General features: G+C 34.0%; 1 protein-coding gene across 19 annotated transcripts in view; it reads left to right on the top strand.

The window, feature by feature from the left end:
* LOC138331819 (RNA-binding protein Musashi homolog 2-like) overlaps positions 1-15,385 on the top strand; it is a 125,096-nt gene extending 109,711 nt beyond the window's left edge. For 15 of the 19 annotated variants that reach the window (XM_069279622.1, XM_069279618.1, XM_069279617.1 and 12 more), the window contains 5 exons: positions 1,095-1,166; positions 3,314-3,415; positions 7,223-7,401; positions 7,742-7,800; positions 8,107-15,385. In XM_069279622.1, coding sequence (XP_069135723.1) covers positions 1,095-1,166; positions 3,314-3,415; positions 7,223-7,401; positions 7,742-7,783 — 395 coding nt within the window. In that variant the 3' untranslated portion in view covers positions 7,784-7,800; positions 8,107-15,385. The remainder of the gene's footprint in view (positions 1-1,094; positions 1,167-3,313; positions 3,416-7,222; positions 7,402-7,741; positions 7,801-8,106) is intronic. The other 4 variants (XM_069279623.1, XM_069279631.1, XM_069279616.1 and 1 more) reach the window with 3 other exon arrangements.

Here is a 15,385-nt window from a genome sequence, read left to right as displayed (position 1 = left end):
CTAAAATTACATGTTTATGATAGTCAGGTTTTTAAAAGAGAAATATAGTAAATATGCAACTGGGAAACAGTTCATTCTTTGGCAGCAAAAATAAAATTTTAACAATAAAAAGAAATGAAGACATGTGCATGTAATTTATGACAAAGAAAGATTTGTAAATTTGAACTGACTAGGGTAATTTTAACATAGCCGGAAGGACATCAAAAAGACATTAATTTGAAATAGCAATAGAAAGAAATACGACATTCGTAGTTCAATTTTGTTAGTTGTCAAATTGGATTTTTTAATAAATGTAGGAAGACCTGTTTGATATGTCTATCATACACAAAAAGTAGATAACTTTACCTTCTCCGGGGAGGCAGAGAAATTATCACCTTACCAGGACGTCTATTGGCATATGGCATTTTTTTGCCAATGGAGATGGAGCCTCTTTGTGGAGTGATTGATGAGGTGGCCTGGCAAATGCCCGCATTGGAACTACAACATGTTGATGAAGAGAATGGTGCTGGAGCAAAAGAACCAAGTCATCTTTTTAAATTTGTGCCTGTCGTTGAAATTGCAAAAAAGAAAAAAGATATTTCAAAATTAACAGATCGACACATTTGGAGCCTTACCTTTAAGAGAGAAAAAAACGTGAAATTTATTTCTATATTAACGAACTTTGAAATAAATATATGCAAAATTATAAGAGAAATTAGTGAGGTCAACGTAAAACTACCATCTTTTACATACAACAACAGTTTCAAAGTCAGAAAAAATAGTGAAAAACAAAACAAAGTAAAATAACAAAACCAAACATGAAAGTAATTGAACTTGACGTTTTATCTTTTGAAGGAAAATGAAATATGATGATTTAGAGATATCAAAAAGAAAACGTCTCAATGTCAAGACATTGCATTAGAACATACGCTAAATACGTTCAGGATTTCTGAAAATGAAAATACCTAGTCATGTTTACATGACTTGTAAAGATTACAATGAGGAGGACTTGGAGGTGACATTGGCTAACTGTTGTAACATCTGTTTACATGGACACTAACCTTGTAATATTTATTGACTATTGTTGACCTCCTCTCCTCCTTTCACCCCTACAGACCACAATGGACTGGTCAGTTTAAATGGAATGGAAAGTTTAATGTGGAACCTGAGGGGTGAAAGGCTCTCCGGTAAGTACGACGTAGGTAGAAGTGGTGACATCAAGGTGTCATTGTCCAGGACATTGTATTCCCCTGTAGATGTGTAGGAAGTTTGACGACATGTTCTAGTCATGATGTCGGTATCCCACTAATTCCTCCCCAATTATTCTTGGTTTTACGTCATATTATTTTGTTTTCTGGCATCATATACATATCACTGGGAAAATGTCTTACGAAATGGGATATTATGAAGGATATTTAAGATAAAAAAGCATGTATAAAAACATCCCCATTCAACATACTATATAAAATACGTTCCTCAAGTTATATATATTTTGACAGTGTCTTCCTTCTGCCACTCTGACAATAGCTCCTTTTCTTGATTGATGTTATGGCCTCCTTTCATTTGCTTTTTCAAATGTCTTTTTTCAAATGTAAGTGTTCAAACTGTCAAACCAATCGGTGACCTTCCTTTTGACTTAAGCCTAATCAAAAGACATTTTCCCCAAGCTTTTATCTCCTACATATCTACCAATGAAACTTCATGTTTGGATCAAGCGTTCACCCAGGTTTGTTTGTATATAAACTAGGCTTCTGTGATCTAGGACCTTCATAACGGTCAGTGAAGTGAGAATTGTTGTCATGTATTAAAATCATATCGTTGTAATGTTGCTTTTTACCAATTCATTCAGATCTTTCTTGCAACTAAGTGCATTTCTCTATTGAGGTTCATCCATATACCACAGGTTATCAATCTTGATTGACCTCATGTTTCTATCAGAATCCAGCCCCTTCCAAGTCCTTTCCCATATGACTAAGTTACCTCTGTGACGTGTTGAGTTGCTGCACAGTTTTCTGTTACCCATGGTGATGGTTGATATACTACTTAGTCCCCTCACAGTTTGTAAACAGGCACCTTGTACGGTGACACACTAGCTTGACAATGACCAGTATGGTTGCCTGCCACTTGCGTATATACAATGTTCTTCAATATGTGTAGGACAACATGAAAAGATTGATTTTTTTTACTAAACATCATCATGGTATTTTGTAAAATTTGGTAAGATCTTAATTGTCATTGTTCTCATTTGAAATTATGACTGATATTCACTTCTAAGTGAAATGTGAGTTAATCAGATTGGGCTGCGACCATTCTGCGTTGTATGTCGCAGTGTCCACCATACAGTATATCTGTTGGTTATAGATAGTACAGCCGTCTAGGTGAATCACTATCATCACTTGATAAACGCCACTCTAGAAAAATCATCTTGGGTCTTTCCCTAAAACACTAAAAGCATGACTTTAACAAATGTTGAAATTCTATTAATGTGGTAATATCACTGCTCATTCAACCACACCTTTCCCCAGGAAGGAAACATTTTGTGCATGAGTCTCTCCTCGAGATTTTGTTTCTTCTATTTTCTCCGTAGATTTGTTGGATTATTTTACCAGTAGTAGTATTTCCATGCTTACCTCTTCTGTCACTACAGCGTAGGAATTAGGGGAGACAGGGTTGATTAAGTGCTGCTCATGAAACATTCACAGAACAAAACATACCTTACAATTTGGTGCCAAATATGGGGTAAAAACGTGATTCAAATGCATATGTAGAAGAAGAATATCAGACGGCCCGCACAAAAGTTAGGATAGTGCTTCAATGAGTTACAGATAAATTAGATTCCCAGAGAAAAGTGAATATTTGAAAATACAGAAATTGATTTGCGTAAAGGTTACTTGGGAATATATGTCTTCATAAAAAAGTCATTAGCATAACTAGATAAAAGACCTTTCTAAATTGGAGGAAATTGAACGCAAGATATATAAAGATATTTCTTATAAAAAACGACCCACGTGTGATTGATAGTGATTACTAGGCTCTGAAGATAGGGGTAGGACTATCGATGCTGAACTTCTACTAGGTGCTGCTGCAATAGAATATAATAGAAAAAAATCGTGAAGACTGAATTTAAACATGCTGGTGTTCAGGAAAAATAATCTAAAAAAGTATGGTATTTATATTAATTATACTGGGTGAATTGTGCCCCCAGACTGTTAGGCAATTCCATGGAGCCATTTAGCGCCCTTTGCAGCATTTACAAAACATCCAAAAGGTGGTACTCTGTTGATGGTATATACAATGGGCACCACTTAACTAAAACCCAACGTTTCCCTTGAAGGTGTAGGAGGCAAAGCATTGACTAACCGGTGCATACAAATGCATACCGACGGAAGGACACAACCGTACCAAGTCGTGGTCAAGTCGACTCAGTCCACACAAGGTTCGTCGAGGCCACACACCTCCATGTTTGCTCTGTAGCTGTGTAGTAGCGCGTGTTAGACACGTGTAGATGTGTGATGCACGGTACACAAGCTTCGTCCTGGGACTGGTGACACAACCCCCTCTATCACTCTCACGACACTGCCTCAAATCAAAATTTGCTTTATAAAACAATCATTAATGAATTCAAGCAATTTTCTCTTGTAATTAGCTAAATTAGTGGAATTGTTTATTTGAGAGGTAGTTGAGTTTTGTAGTGATGGATCCTCCCATCCTTTTGCACATAACATAATCGGATTTTGTAGTTACTTTGTCTCAATATCTGACATGCAGTGTACTACTAACTGCATAATCTCTCTCCTGTGAGTTCACCTGATTATAACAGTAGTCACTATAGCATATAATACTCTCTTATACTAAACAATCTAATAATAGTAATTGTCCTTGACCTTGTTGATAACTCTGTCCTTGACCTTCGAGAAGCTTGTGTACCATTTCCCTGATAGTAAAATGTAATAGTGTGTACACCATTTTACCTTCTTTACAAGTTCTATTAGGGACTGATGTTTTCGTTAATACTTAGAATGTATATACGACCCAATCCTTGTCACTTGTACTTCACCACTTATTGAACTGTCAAAACCAACGATTTCACATACAAAACTGATAAATGGGGAAACATCTTTCCCTGTAAAGCGCGATGTTATATATATATATATATATATAAATCGCCATGCACCAGAACAGTGCACATTTATACTCAATCCAAAATGTCATTTTAATAGAAATTAAGTAAACATTTTACAATGCGACACATTCTTGAAAAACGGGGCAGACTCATTAAGACTTAAACATGGTAATCTGGGTATTACAAAATGACATGGATTCACATAAATATGTAATGTGGCTTTTTCTGTGAATCCGTCAAGTCGTAGTATGTGCATGACGTTTGATAATTCAACTATGGTGAGGTCATTCCACCCTTACAGACTGAATAATAATGTCTCTGCTGTCCGACAAGTAAATAAACAATGCAATGGGTCAAAATGTTGTACACACTAGTATTGATACTCATTAGCAATAAGTTACTTCTGTAACATGTACCAAACTTTAAAAGATGTATATCTAGATCGTCTTTATTTCTAGATTAATTTATAAATTGTTCTATTCTTTTCTGTTCTAACGGAAAACACTTTCTGACAGTTGTGTGATGTCTTGTATCAGTATTTTCATTGTTTTGGCATTCATCTTTTTGTTGCATGGGACATTGACTTTGACATCAGAGCCCGCTACCATTTGTACCTTACTGACCATCTATGACAAAACGTTTTATTTTAATACTTCCGGAGTCCCTTGTTCCTGGGATTAGATAAAGTGTCTATTAATATTAAAAGAGTCAACATTTAATCGAATCCAGATATAGGAAAGAAGAAGAAAAATATATATCCGACGATAAAATTGCTAGTTTTATTTGAAACAGAAACTACACCACGGAATTGCAGATATAGGAGTGATTGTTCTTGCACTAAATAAGAGAGTTGGGAAAGAAAATAAATTTCAAGTTATTGACAGGGTTGCAGGGCCACATTCTAGCTTACAGACTTGAATATCAGCCGTCAAGTCCGATGCTCTAATTAAGGTGTTCGTAGAGGGGGACTCCAAACCCTACTCGTCACTGAAATTGCCAAACATTCCGTCGGGATGGGCACTAGACTCCCCTCGCCATGCAAAATTGATGAGTGTCAGTTTGTATACTGTGATTACACTGAGCACTTTGATTGAAGCGTACACATGAATTCTGTACAGCAGTAGAGTCTTCATTGGTATTAGGTGGATTGTATTTGTACGTTATTATTGATAGTGGCTCAGGTTAATACTATACTAAAATAGACTACCGATATGGGAACCACCAGTATCAAAATACTACAGGAATAGAACAAAAACTCTAGACATGGAATAAAACAAGAATGAAACAATTGGTTGCAGATACAAGTAACAACAGTGTCATTAAATATGAATGCTGTATGTTTTGATTTATTTATCAAAACAAGTACTTTAGTCCAACTAAAGGAAAGCACAAATTAACAGTTGATCAATTATGTCATAAAACAAAAATGCCAACATTTAAGTATTGTAACATTTCTAAAACAAAAAAAGACAATATAATATGTATATGCAAAAAAAAATATGCAGCTGTTATATGATTAACAACAATATTTCTATTGATGAGGTTATCCGGTAATACGGAAAGAAAATATGACAGCTGGGCAAAATATGTATGAGCACTTAATTTTAGTGTATTTCAGCCAAAATAATAAAATATTTTCCACTAAGGAAGACCAGGCATGCATGCATTAATGAGATCAATATCGGATACTTATTTCAAAATATTTTTTGTCAAAGTAAGCAATTATTAATCTCCCAAAGTTAAATATTGGAAATATCCATACGGTATGTGTAGTGTTATGAGGACTGAAAGATCAAGCTGACTGATTCCTGTTAAAATCGTCATCAGTGCAAGATCAAAGGGATGGTTTATATGTTGTCTGTTGGGAGACAGACTGTGCTTCTGTCGGCATTGACCAATTCAGAATGAAATATTGATAAAAAGGAGGGGAATTCTGTGTTAGGATTAAATTGACTGTGTCATTCCCTGGTGCACAGCGTGCCACAGGCTCATTTAAACAGTTGATTATTTGCCATTTTGATTTTGAAAGTTTTATTTTCATTGCCATTTGTGGGTGTTTCTGAGCCTTTGGTTGTTTTTAATGGTCGCCTGGGGATCTCTGAAGGAGGCCTGTGATAGGCCTATCGGAGTTAGGCGTATCTCTGTTAGTTTCTCCATCTGACGATATGCATTCTGTTGCAATGATAAGAAAACATTTCATCTTTAAATGTTCAGTAATTGAAATTGGCATATGTGTTACCTTAGAGGCCTTTGGCACACCAGGCTGGTGGTGTAGGAAGACATCAGAAACATTTATCAAACCAATAGAGTTGTTTAAGCACTTTTCACAGACAAACGAACCCAACCATCAGAGATGAAGATACAGAACTTCAGAAGGAAAACACCAATTACAGCTTTCTATACATGTTAAGTGTTGGATAGCATGCGGACAAAGAATTGATTAGCCTATCTTTGCAGAAATATTGTTAATAGTCAGCTCTTGTATAAATCGGAAATTCTGATGATAAAGATATTTCTCTGTAGGGTTGGAATTTCTGCAGTTTGTCAATATCTGATGTCTTAAGGCTGCTCTTCCTGTTTACTCTAAGTACAATGGTGTTCCCTTGTTTTCTATCTAGACTAGGTTTCATTTAGTTTTAACGTTAATAGAGTTATATTATAAAACAAGATATAAAAAACCAAAAAAGCACACAAATTAAATCAAAAACATTCATCCGACAGCCTAGTACCTGATGAGCTCGGATTTCTTACATGTCAAATATCACACATCCTTTATATACCATATTTCCATAGTAATGGTATTATTTACATTTTGTAGAATGTTTTAAGTAGTGATAAACTAGTGCGTTATCACAAACATGCTGACTCTTCAATTATATCATGAAGGCAGCTTGTTTGGACATAGAAACAAATTCTTGGAAATTTCTACTTTAGTGCTTCACATCCCTAACAAGACCTTGACTTTGAAAACAGTAGTTTTTGTGTCTTTCTGCTAAGACCTTATATTTCTTTACTTGACCTTGACCTCTCATCTAATGTTATTTGTTTTCAGTATTTTATTAAATATCAACACGTTTCCGCCGAACATAACCTTATATATTGTATAATTTATGTTTTCAGCTGTGATAAATAACCTTGGCCAACAACAGGCTTTCCCTACAGCTACCTCCCCAGCCACTAGCAGTCGTGGTATCCCGCTAGCCAACAGCCCCGGGCCCTGTGATCTGTACAGCCAGGACGGTCTTAGCTACATTCAGGCCACCAGTCCCCAGCCATCCAGCTTTGGCCACAACCTAGCCGTAAGTTCATCACATGTCATCGTTGATAAATAATACTTATTTTAGTATTATTTTGAATGCAATTAATGTTGACTGCTAGAGTTTCCAAAATTGACCTACTGTTAAATATTGTTACAGTTGTAAAGTTGTAATTGAAGATTAAGTTAAACATGCACATTAAAAGCATGTAGGGAGTTTTCCTAATAATTCCTGATGTCGATTTACATGTAAAACATTGATATCCTAACTATGTAACTAATAATGCATATGATTAAGGTTCAGTTCTAGAACTATTAAAAGCAAATGCTGACTATGACCGATTTGAGAATTAGAAGGTAACAATGGATTTTGCTATTTCCAGGGACAGCTTATAGCCACTAATTTCCAGAATGGTTACCATTAAAAACCAAGTCTATACAGGTATGTAAATCATTTGTACTACTATATATATTCCAATTGTTTAATTTTGAAGTTTTCAATTGGTTTATATTTTTGAAGGCTGATCCCTAGGTCCCAACCTTGGCAGCCTTCAGATGTATATCATATCTGGGGCATTGAATGTGTTTTTTTCTCTCCAATTTGTTTCTTTTAAATTCAGCCATCATAAATGTTTATACAATAGTTTTATTATGGACTACTAAAGTGATACTTTATATCTTCTCAAAAATCTTAAATGAATCATATCATATCTTATAAAATTCGTTTATGTCTTGTACTTTATTTCAGACTAAACAATAAAGAAAGCATTTCATGGCCGACATAGTTGGATACCAAGAGACGGTTCATCTGTAGCAAGGAAGCTATACATTTTAATTTAGAAGATCATTTTTTATATCTCTATCATACTTTTTCTTAACATATGGAAGGTACATTGATCATATTTTATTTGAACTCTCTTACATTATATTTGTGTTCTAAATTATTCCATATTTACTTTTTCATCTCAAGTTTATGTGACAAGATAATTTTTTATCATCATCAAAACTTGTGCTTTTGTACCAAAGGGCACTTTATTCTGTTAATTGTTATGAAACCATTTCATGAGATATGAATACATTTTAACATATACATTTTTAAATATATACACTTATGTAAACCACATTTTCTTCTTATTTTTGCCTTATTAGCTTATAGACAATTTTGCTTCCATCTTGTATGATTTCGCCAATTGTGACCTTCCAAAACCTCGTCTTGTATATTATTTTTCACATGTTTGTAAAAAGAGTTTTATTTGCTGATTTTAAGTCTTGTTTTTCATATTTTTAATTTGTTAAAATCTTGCGATAAGAAATGTACATAGACCTACATCAAGGATAGATTGTCTTTGTTATACTTTGTTTTAACTTCTGCCTGCCTTTGTATCTTTAAGTTCAGAAGTTGTGTTCAATAACAGTTTTAACCAGCAATAAGAAAATCTTTTTTAAGTTGATCTACTGCAAGCAGACTGTTGAACCCTGCCATATTCCAACCAAACCATGTTTACTTGGAATTTTAGAAGAACGGATTTATCAGCTGAAAATCGAGTGCTAATTTATTTCACCTTTTAGTGTTATTTTAAAATAATGTATTTTGTCAAATACGCAAAATGATTTTGAGAATATTGGACTGTTTTTGTTATTTTAAAATGTTTAATTGAATTGTGAACAATTAATTCATTCAATATCGTAGTTTAGATTAGGAGGGAAATGTAAGGAGAGCATGTAGACCAGCAAGACTCTGGTACATTATTTGTTTTACACTCGACGGTGCCACAACAGGCTGAGTGATAGAAAGGGATTTTTTATAAGAACGTTGTTTTCTGGTTGTGCAAGCTTTTGATTTGACGTGCCTGTGTGAAATTCTCCCAGAATCTTTGTTAATTAAAATCTGTTAAGTTTAATTGATTAGATTATGTAAAACCTGGGGTCAGGCTGGCAACGCTAATTGCTTACCAGACTTCCAGTCAGATAGCAATAATGATTTTGTCTCTTTACATATTATGATTCTGTGATTGTAGTCGTAGCCATAGCCACTGTTGTCATGGATAACAACAGATGCAGCCATTTACCCTTAATACCTTTAGTATTGTCTTCAGATTCATAGTCATATGGGGAAGGTCTTATTATTTTCAGTGAAAGTCGTTTATACAAGGGGATGTCATGTTTATAATTTGAGCATGTCAATTACATGAAGGCCGTCTGTCTCTTTTCGCAGCATTCTGTTGATTTCTAAACAGTTGCTATGGCTACAATGTAGTTACCATGTTATGAAGTCACACATCTGATAGAAGGTTCTTAATGACATATTTTATTTGTAAAATATGATGTACATAGTATGGTTTGATAATTTTTATGGAATTTTTTAAAGTATATCTTAACAATGTTATTGCTTTGTTTGGCCCATGAAGAAATTTTAAGTCAATATCTGCAGCAAAGTTATTAATAGTTTTTTTAAGATCTGCTGTTGGGTTAAAAACAAATTTAAACCCTAATGTGTGCTCAGAATATACTTTTAGGCAAATATTTCTTCCTTATGAAATTGATTTAGCATGCGTTTTTAAACTAGTTGAAATATCAAGCAATATCTCTTCTATCTCACAGACCATATCCTCCTCTTTGAAACAGAAAAACAAAGCAGCTACTAGCAATAGTCAATGAACACCTCAATTCTACTGCAACCATTACTATGAAATTCGTCATGAATATCAAAAGCTGGTTATGACTAATGTCATGATATATAATCATAGGGTACAGGATATGATCTGCAAGATGAAATATTTACAGAAATATATAATGCATGAGTAAAGTTTTAATGGACTTCAGGTGGTACTGAAGATATTTTTAAATTTAAACTATTTCTAATGTTATATGTATACTGCTGTATAATATTGTACTTAACTATATAATCATAATGAACTTAACCAAAAAAATTTACATAAAAGATGACTGATGTATGATTGAAGGGGAAATTTATTATCAAATTAGCTTTTGATTTGTGATTCCAATATTAATTATGTGAAAATAGACCAAAAAATAAAGTGAAATGAGATTAAAAAAAATAAAAATGGAAAAAAAAATCTCAAAATCATGTAAGTTTTATTTTACAAGTTAATTTAATCTTAACCAATACAGCTAATTGACTACCCTTTGCCCCGAATATATGTAAATTGAGTATTTGGTGTGATTTTGTGTGAGTATTGTGCGATGTGTAAGATGTAGACATGTTGGTACAATATTTGTACCGTAACTAGCTCGGTATTAACTTAATCCTCCTCATCCATCTGTAAATCATGACTCTTGTTTTGTTGATTACGCAAGAATTCACGCATAATTATGATATATACATACGCATAAAACAATGATGCCGTTAGGATGTTGTCATGTTGGTACTTTTCGATTTGATCAAACCCTCATCAACTTCCTCGAAACATTCGGGGGAACATCACTAATTGAGGCAATCTACTGATAGTTACGGTCCAGATTTCCATCAACACTTCTGTGTTATACAACATGATCTGTCACATGTGACAATAGGGAGACTGCAGCGTGACACATGTGGTACCAAACATGTCTACACAAGTGTGTACATAACGTTTTATATAATTGTCAAGGAATATTATCCTGTTGTTTTTATGATGATGTTAATAAATTGTAATATTTAATATCTTGTTGTAGTGGTATACTTAAGATCTTATGAAGATATCGTAAGACCTATAAGATGGAGAGGCCCTTTCTGGGATGACCATTTGTAGTAGGAGTATCCGTATATATAAATATATACATACAATTATTAAGATATTGTAAGATTTATATTGGGGCCCCTTCGGGGGAAACTGTTTGTACAGTGTCATGTTGATTTATTATGATGTTGAATGATTGCCATCGGTTTTAGTCACAAATTTTATTGTAGTTATGACGTAGTGAACTAGTATTTCATCATCGCTTTACACAACTGTAACCATCATGAGCTTCTTTTGTTAGGTAGGCAACACTGTCATAGGAAGGATACACTACATCCAATTGTAATTGGACAAATCTGTCCATTTACACGAGATCAAACAACGGTTGTAGGATATGGTTTAAGAAACCAAACGAACAAGAGAGAGAAAAAAAGCGAAATTGTCTTTGAAAACCTGGGAAAGTTTTACTGCAGCTGAATTCGCCCATTTTTCGCAAGTAGGTAGAGCGAATGATGGGAGAATTCGTCATTTTCTTGGTTGAGTTGAGAGACCAGTTTGTCTGTTCTGGCTTTATTAAAATGGATGTGTCCTTTCCATGGCACTGTTGCCATGCTTTAAAAATTCTGTCCATATGTTTTGTTCATGGGAAACTGACGAGCCAGATAAACATTAATGTAGGCGACTACTTTTATCTGGAATTATGCCATAGTGCTATATATGGTAGGATGCTGTATTATCATGTCAAGTTTGTAACAGAAAAATACGAATTTCAGGGTCCAATCTTGTCTCAAAACGCAAGTCGTTTGTGATTTGTGGATTTTTCTCCTTTTTCGACATATAGAAAAACACGTTGTTATATATTATGTAAAGTTCTGTTGCATATTGTGTATTTTGCTCTAATGTAATTTAAGACTTGTTCCTTTGCTGGACAAATTATGTTACCGCCCTCTGTACATAACTGTATTTAATCTCTTGTATTGCTAGTATATATGTTCTTTAGATGGGGTTCCCACGGATGAATTTACCCAAAGAGCTTTACAATAATTCATCCTATCACAAATTTCTTAACAGTTTCCATTAAGATTGTCTTAATAATCCAATCACAATTTCAAACACGTTTGGCTGAATCACAAATATTTATTTTAAGATTTCTTAAATTGGAATTAATTGCTTTACTGAACACTATCATTTTATTACATATCAACGAAGACAGCACTTTACCAAGAGAAGTCTCTTACCAAATTGATAAACCAATTCTTACAAGAAATCCTGTGGGAAGCCCCATAGATTTTCTGGCAGGTGATATCAACGCTGGATTGGGCCGCTATTTGTGTAGTAGTGTGTATATGTGTAGTGAGTAGCATCAACCACATTCCTTCTATTGCTCTCGAAACCAGCAGTCTGAAGTCTTGGAAGTGTTAGATAAAAGATGTACGTATGTATATATATATATCACAATACTAACATCCTTGTCATAGTTGTGATCTAGGTCCAAATTGTATTAAATTATTCGCATTTGAGATGTATTCCCTAATCCGGGCAAGTTGTTTGATAACCCCGACCCAAAGGTAGTGTTCCTTGAACCAGATAGGCTCTACCTGACCTTTGTATCCAAAAGATAATGCATGGACCCAAAAGGTTGTATCCTAATCATGACCATTAAAGGTTGTATTTGACCCATCTTGACCCTAAAAGTTAGTCCTACTGTTTTACTCGAAAGGTTGTGTCCGATTAATGAATAAATGATTGTTTCCTACCCCAGACCCACATGGTTGTGCCTGATCATCTATCTGATATGATGTATCAAAACTCTTACCAATAAGGTTGTACTCCCAAAAGTAAATATCTGACTGTTATATATATATATATACATACACACATACATACAATCATGAGAGGAAACATCGAACCTAGGCGTTTCCTACGTCGGGCAGATTTCAGGCATTTTTCTGAGGGAGCCGTTTTGAACAAATGGAATGCTATTCGTTGTATTTATAGGGTATATTCATTTGGACTGAAACTAGTATTACATTCAATATTTTATTAATTTATTTATTGAATTTGTATAAGGTTTGCAGAGGCCTGCATGTTTGCCATGAAACACAAGATCTCAGGGAAAATTTTGTGTGTTTTGTCTTTGTGAATATAGAATAGGAAAAACCCAGTACTCATGTAATCTTTTGACCATTCAAGTAGAAATAGGGGAACCTAGTAGACATCTATATATTTAAGGGATATACCCTGTCTACATCGACACTAGTGTAGCATTCATAAGATGTGCATATGATGTATATGTTATTTATTGTAGTAAAACATTTCCAAGTATCCCAAAGTTCTCTTGGTCCCGTGACATCGTGACATGATTTTGGACTGTCCATTCAAATTTTGAAACATATCTTCTTCCGTCTGTCTTTTATTATTACGTTTTACTTCATTTGGGTATGATACAGAAGTAATAATTAGTACCAAAACCTTTAATGAAAGAAAGCTTTTGGAACTCTGAATACAAAATAAGATTTTAAATATCTCTGAAATATTTTGCATGTGAAATTAAGAATTTTTTAAGACAAATAATTTGAAGATAAACTTTCCAGCGTCCTAAAATATTATTAATAATTGAACCTCTACAAATGTGGTTTATGGAGAAATCTCAACCAGTCCTGCGCTGTGACGTTTGTCCACGTGACCTAGAGAATACTGGAGTTTAGTAGTGAATGTACAGTATCTTGTGTTAACTATAAAGTGTGTGTAACATCACTTGGAATCCAAATATCTCTGTACCCCGATCTGTCCAAAAGGTAGTGTAGTCCTGTGTCCTATCGGAGGCCAACTAATCGGTTCAGGATTTCTTTAACATAAGGAGAGACTAGCTGGTTTACAATAAGATTATTTTACGAAAACAAGATACATACATATGCAGGAATATTACTAATTAAACGTAAAAACCAATATGTTTTCAATCAAATTATTAAAATTATGAATTTCATTCCAAAATATAAGACATTTTAAAATTTGTAGTAGAATTGCGTATTTAGAATATGCCAACAAATGATGAAAAGTTGAAAATGTCATTATTAAAAGAATGAGTCCTTGTTATCAAACATTAAAGTGTTAGTTGTTCACCCCTCTGATGGACCAGGAAGCTGTATATCGAACTCCGTCGTTGTGGCGACTGGAGTACATTATACAGATATATTGTAGTTAGTGTCCCAGTAGCTCTAACCCCGACTATAATTTGTTTTTCTCCGTTTCGTAACTAATACTAGTTTCAGTCCAAGTTAACTTTGATCTCAAAATAGTTAACAAGTAGAAAACCGTAGTGTCAGAGATAGATTTATATTATAAGATAAAAAAAAGTCTGATATTTATTTCATTCTACCAGTATTTTGTACATTTTCTTCAAAGATCTGAAATAATTTATGTTTTTAGAATACAACAGGCTAAAGGTGATATATGTGTTTTGTATAAATATTTACAACAATAACGATGGGCCGCGCGTGTTTTAAATGTTTCCTATTAGCCATATTTAATCGTGTCACCACAAGTAGAGGTCAGAGGTCAATAATTTAAACAACTTTTTGACCTTTTGACATAGTGTTTAATAGTTTGCTTTACAATGCATGTGTCGTCATCTCGCATATTAATGAGAACAAATTGATTAAAAACGACTATTGTCTTTCAATTTTACAAACCCGTTCGTCCGGGATTTAGATACATTTTGTACCTAGCTTTAAATAATGTCTATACAAAATACATGTTTGGTGTATGTAATTGTAATGTTATACTATGGAAATAAGAGCTCCCCAAAATTTGTTCACTGCTGCGTTTCTCCTTGTATTAGATTAGATGGAAAAGTTAGAGTAGCTATTTAATTTATAATGTTTTGAAAGACAAACAAAAAGTAACATTTTAAAAGTATTTATGAATAATTAATGGCATATTGTTATTATTTTTATCTTTTTGTAAAAATCTGAAATGTGCCAAAGTTGCAGATTTTTATTTGTTTGTGACGCAGATTGTCACAACTGAACACGAAGTTATATGATGGCCGTAGTTTTAAGACCCGCCCTCATCTCTGTTACCGTGGAAACTGCTACGATGATTGACAGGTGCTGACTGTCCCTTTTCTCCTGTGCTTAGAATGGTTGGGCCATACATATCAAGTTGAAAATATTATATGTATGTTTATTGGGAAGCTGTGACCGAAGCCGTTAAGGGGGGATCTTTAAGTGAAAGTTTGTGTGTCTGATTGCTGTTATTACTCTTATCTATCGGGCTAACTGTGTCATTCTTGTATAGTGTATTTGTGAACGTTCCTTTGAATTAAAAGGTATATTCAGAAAAAAA

The sequence above is a fragment of the Argopecten irradians genome, chromosome 9 (genome assembly GCF_041381155.1).
Source record: "Argopecten irradians isolate NY chromosome 9, Ai_NY, whole genome shotgun sequence".
In the NCBI taxonomy this organism is placed as follows: Eukaryota; Metazoa; Mollusca; class Bivalvia; order Pectinida; family Pectinidae; genus Argopecten; species Argopecten irradians.
Note: the sequence above shows the minus strand (reverse complement) of the source record. Positions and strands in the feature narration are given on the sequence as shown.